General features: G+C 24.0%; 1 protein-coding gene across 1 annotated transcript in view; it reads left to right on the forward strand.

Annotated features, from left to right (window-relative positions):
* The window catches only part of LOC146440492 (elongator complex protein 3), a 78,988-nt gene that overhangs the window by 19,455 nt on the left and 53,533 nt on the right, over positions 1 to 6,000 (forward strand). Inside the window, exons 6-7 of the mRNA XM_085056782.1 lie at positions 465 to 533; positions 4,548 to 4,702. Of these exons, the coding sequence (XP_084912908.1) occupies positions 465 to 533; positions 4,548 to 4,702 (224 nt within the window). The remainder of the gene's footprint in view (positions 1 to 464; positions 534 to 4,547; positions 4,703 to 6,000) is intronic.

Raw genomic sequence — 6,000 nt, forward strand, 5'->3', positions numbered from 1 at the left:
AAAAATGGAAAAAAATGGGAAAAAAAAGTAATAAAATGTAAAAAAAAAGTTTAAAAAAATAGAAAAAAATGGAAAAAAATGGAAAAAAATGGAAAAAATGTAAAAAAAAAGTAAAAAATGTAAAAAAAATGTAAAATAAATGTAAAAAATGTGAAAAAAATGGAAAAATGTCCAAAAAGTCCCAAAAAATGTCCAAAAAATGTAAAAAAAGTAAAAAAATGTCCAAAAAATGTCCAAAAAATGTAAAAAAATGTCCAAAAAATGTAAAAAAATGTCCAAAAATGTCCAAAAAAGGTAAAAAAATGTCCAAAAAATGTCCAAAAAATGTCCAAAAATGTCCAAAAAATGTCAAAAAATGTCCAAAAAATGTCCCAAAAATGTCCCAAAAATGTCAAAAAAAGTCCAAAAAATGTCCAAAAAATGTCAAAAACTGGTTTATAAATGGAATTTATTTTTATTTCCAGCCCACCTCGATGAGAGCAATCCGAGCTCGTTACGATCCTTACCTGCAGACGAGGCACAGGCTGGAACAGGTCAGTTTTTGGGGAATTTTTATGGAAAAAATGGGAATTTGGGGCACTTTTGGGATGGAAAAAAATGAGATTTTTTAGAGGGAAAAAATGGGATTTTTTAAGGGTTTTGGATTTTTTTTTCAAGGAATTTTTTGGAATTATATTGAATGATTATTATTATTATTATCCTAATTATTGTAATAATTATTATTAAAATATTATTAAAATTTATATTATATTTTATAATATATGTTTTGTAACGTTTTTGTTTTTATTAAGGAATTATTTGGAATTATATTGAATTATTATTATTATTATTATGCTAATTATTCTAATAATTAATATTAGAATATTATTTAAAATATATTTTATTTTATAATATATGTTTTATAATGTTTTTTTATTTTTGTTTAAGAATTCTTTTGATTTATATTGAATAATAATTGTTATTATTATCCTAATTATTGTAATAATTGTTATTAGAATATTATTAAAATATATATTTTATTTTATAATATATGTTTTATAATGTGTTTTTATTAAGGAATTCTTTTGATTTATATTGAATAATAATTATTATTGTTATCCTAATTATTCTAATAATTATTATTAGAATATTATTAAAATATATATTATATTTTGTAATATATGTTTTATAACGTTTTTGTTTTTATTAAGGAATTATTTGGAATTATATTGAATTATTATTATTATTATTATGCTAATTATTCTAATAATTAATATTAGAATATTATTTAAAATATATTTTATTTTATAATATATGTTTTATAATGTTTTTGTTTTTATTAAGGAATTATTTGGAATTATATTGAATTATTATTATTATTATTATCCTAATTATTCTAATAATTATTATTAGAATATTATTAAAATATATTTTATTTTATAATATATATTTTATAATGTTTTTGTTTTTATTAAGGAATTATTTGGAATTATATTGAATTATTATTATTATTATCCTAATTTTTCTAATAATTATTATTAGAATATTATTAAAATATATTTTTTATTTTATAATATATGTTTTATAATGTTTTTATTTTTGTTAAGGAATTCTTTTGATTTATATTGAATAATAATCATTATTATCCTAATTATTCTAATAATTATTTTTAGAATATTATCAAAATTTATATTATATTTTCTGATATATGTTTCATAATGTTGTCTTTATTTTATTGTCATTAAAATTTATTAAAAATAGATTTTATTGATGATCAAACTCATAATATATATAAAATATTATTATAATAATTATTATTGCAATGAGGATCATCATTCTCATTATTATAATTATCTATAATTATATATATAATTATATAATAATTACAATTCTTTTCCCTAATATTTTGAATTTCCAAACCCAAGATTTTCATTTTTCCCCCAATATTCTCAATTTTAAACCCCAAAATCACTATTTTTCCCCAATAATTTCCATTTCCAACCCCAAAAATTATCATTTCTCCCCAATAATTTGAATTTTAACCCCCAAAAATATTAATTTTTCCCCAATAATTTGTATTTTTAACCCCAAAAATGCCCATTTTTTCTCTATATTTTATATTTTATCCCCCAAAATGTTAATTTTATCTCAATATTTTGAATTTCCAGCTGAAGCAGTTGGGTCACAGTGTGGACAAAGTGGAATTTATCCTGATGGGAGGAAATTCATGGCTTTGCAGGAATTCAATTCTCAAACCCCAAAATTCCCATTTTCCCCAATATTTTGAATTTCAAACCTCAATATTTTCAATTTTAAATGCCAAAAATGATAAGTTTTCCCCAATATTTTGAATTTTAATCCCCAAAAATTATTTTTTCCCCAATATTTTGAATTTTAACCCCCAAAAATGTTCATTTTTTCCCCAATAATTTGAATTTTAAACCCCAAAAATGCCCATTTTTTTGCAATAATTTGAATTTTAAACCCCAAATTTTATTTTTTTTCTCAATAATTTGAATTTCCAGCTGAAGCAGTTGGGTCACAGTGTGGACAAAGTGGAATTTATCCTGATGGGAGGAAATTCATGGCTTTGCCAGAATTCAATTCTCAAACCCCAAAATTCCCATTTTTCATCAGTATTTTGAATTTCAAACCCAAAAAATGATAATTTTTCCCCAATAATTTGTATTTTAAACCCCAAAGATACCCATTTTTTGGCAATAATTTGAATTTTAAGCCCCAAAAATGTTCATTTCTCCCCAATAAATTGAATTTTAAACCCCAAAAATGTTCATTTTTCTGCAATAATTTGTATTTTTACCCCCAAAAATGCCCATTTTTTTGCAATATTTTATATTTTAACCCCCAAAATGTTAATTTTATCTCAATAATTTGAATTTCCAGCTGAAGCAGTTGGGTCACAGTGTGGACAAAGTGGAATTTATCCTGATGGGAGGAAATTCATGGCTTTGCCTGAATTCAATTCTCAAACCCCAAAATTCCCATTTTTCATCAGTATTTTGAATTTCAAACCCCAAAAATCACCATTTTCACCTAATATTTTCAATTTTCAACCCCAAAAATACCCATTTTTCCCCAATAATTTCAATTTTAACCCCCAAAAATGTTCATTTCTCCCCAATAAATTGAATTTTAATCCCCAAAAATCACCATTTTTCCCCAATAATTTGAATTTCAAACCCCAAAAATGTTCATTTTTCCCCAATATTTTTTATTTTAACCCCAAAAATGCCCATTTTTTCTCTATATTTTATATTTTAAACCCCAAAAATGTTAATTTCTTCCCAATAATTTGAATTTTTTTTCCCAAAAATGCCCATTTTTTTGCAATATTTTTAATTTTTACCCCCAAAAATACCCTTTTTTAATATTTTATATTTTATATTTTAAACCCCAAATTTTAATTTTTTCTCAATAATTTGAATTTCCAGCTGAAGCAGTTGGGTCACAGTGTGGACAAAGTGGAATTTATCCTGATGGGAGGAAATTCATGGCTTTGCCAGAATTCAATTCTCAAACCCCAAAATTCCCATTTTTCATCAGTATTTTGAATTTCAAACCCAAAAAATGATAATTTTTCCCCAATAATTTGTATTTTAAACCCCAAAGATACCCATTTTTTGGCAATAATTTGAATTTTAAGCCCCAAAAATGTTCATTTCTCCCCAATAAATTGAATTTTAAACCCCAAAAATGTTCATTTTTCCGCAATAATTTGTATTTTTACCCCCAAAAATGCCCATTTTTTTGCAATATTTTATATTTTAACCCCCAAAATGTTAATTTTTTCCCAATAATTTTAATTTCCAGCTGAAGCAGTTGGGTCACAGTGTGGACAAAGTGGAATTTATCCTGATGGGAGGAAATTCATGGCTTTGCCTGAATTCAATTCCAAACCCCAAAATCACCATTTTTCATCAGTATTTTGACTTTCAAACCTCAATATTTTCAATTTTAAACCCCAAAATCATCATTTCTCCTCAATATTGTGAATTTTAAACCCCAAAAAAGATATTTTTTTCCCCAATATTTTGAATTTTAAACCCCAAAATTTATCATTTTTCCCCAATAATTTCAATTTCAAACCCCAAAAATGTTCATTTTTCCCCAATATTTTTTATTTTAACTCCCAAAAATGCCCATTTTTTCTCTATATTTTATATTTTAAACGCCAAAAATGTTAATTTCTTCCCAATAATTTGAATTTTAAACCCCAAAATTTATCATTTTTCCCCAATAATTTGAATTTTAAACCCCAAAAATCACCATTTTCACCTAATATTTTCAATTTTAAACCCCAAAAATGCCCATTTTTTCTCTATATTTTGAATTTTAACCCCCAAAAATGTTCATTTTTTCCCCAATAATTTGAATTTTTAACCCCAAAACCACACATTTTTTTGCAATAATTTGAATTTTTAACCCCAAAAATCACCATTTTTCCCCAGTATTTTTTATTTTAACTCCCAAAAATGCCCATTTTTCCCCAATATTTCAAATTTTATCCCCCAAAATGTTAATTTTTTCCCAATAATTTTAATTTCCAGCTGAAACAATTGGGTCACAGTGTGGACAAGGTTGAATTTATCCTGATGGGAGGAACTTTCATGGCTTTGCCTGAGGAGTACAGAGATTATTTCATCCGAAATCTCCACGACGCTTTATCCGGTCACACTTCAAATAATGTCACTGAGGCTGTCAGGTGAGAAATTCCGATTTTTTTGTGGTTATTTGTGTTCAAAATGGTGAAAAAATTCCATTTTTTTGGTGATTATTTGTGTTGAAAACGCTGAAAAAATTCCATTTTTTGAAATTATTATTTGCCTTGAAAACGCAGAAAAAATTCGATTTTTTCTATTATTATTTGTCTTGGAAATGATGAAAAAATTCAATTTTTTTAATTGTTATTTGGGTTGGAAATGATGAAAAAAAATTCAATTTTTTTAAATTGTTATTTGCCTTGGAAATGCTGAAAAAAGTCAAATTTTTTTAGTATTATTTGTGTTGAAAATGATGAAAAAAATCAATTTTTTTAATTGTTATTTGCCTTGAAAACGATGAAAAAATTAAAACTTTTTTATTGTTATTCGCCTTGGAAATGGTGAAAAAATTCAATTTTTTAGAATTATTGTTTGTCTTAAAAATGATGAAAAAATTCAATTTTTTTAAGTGTTATTTGCCTTGAAAACGATGAAAAAATTCAAATTTTTTTTATTGTTATTCGCCTTGGAAATGGTGAAAAAATTCAATTTTTTAGAATTATTGTTTGTCTTAAAAATGATGAAAAAATTCAATTTTTTTAAGTGTTATTTGCCTTGAAAACGATGAAAAAATTCAAATTTTTTTTATTGTTATTCGCCTTGGAAATGATAAAAAAATTCAAATTTTTTTATTATTATTTGTGTCGAAAACACTGAAAAAAAATTCTTTTTTTTTTTTTATTATTTGCCTTGAAAACGCTCAAAAAAATTCCATTTTTTTCCAAATTTAATAGTATTATTTGCCTTGAAAATGGTGAAAAAATTGAAATTTTTTTTTGAAATAAATGTTTATTTCAATGTTTGTTGAAATGAATGTTTTATCCGGTTACACTTCAAATAATGTCACTGAGGCTGCAGGTGAGAAAATTCCGATTTTTTTGTGGTTATTTGTGTGCAAAATGGTGAAAAAATTCAAATTTTTTTTATTATTATTTGGGTTGGAAATGATGAAAAAAAATTCCATTTTTTGAAATTGTTATTTGCCTTGGAAACGTTGAAAAAATTCAATTTTTTAGAATTATTGTTTGTCTTAAAAATGATGAAAAAATTCAATTTTTTTAATTGTTATTCGCCTTGAAAACGATGAAAAAATTCAATTTTTTTTATTGTTATTCGCCTTGGAAATGATGAAAAAATTCAATTTTTTTTATTGTTATTTGTGTTGAAAATTATGAAAAAATTCCATTTTTTTAATTGTTATTTGCCTTGGAAATGATGAAAAAATCAGCAATACGTGACA

This window comes from Lichenostomus cassidix, chromosome 3, assembly GCF_008360975.1.
Source record: "Lichenostomus cassidix isolate B80296 chromosome 3, HeHo_3.0, whole genome shotgun sequence".
Taxonomy (NCBI): domain Eukaryota; kingdom Metazoa; phylum Chordata; class Aves; order Passeriformes; family Meliphagidae; genus Lichenostomus; species Lichenostomus cassidix.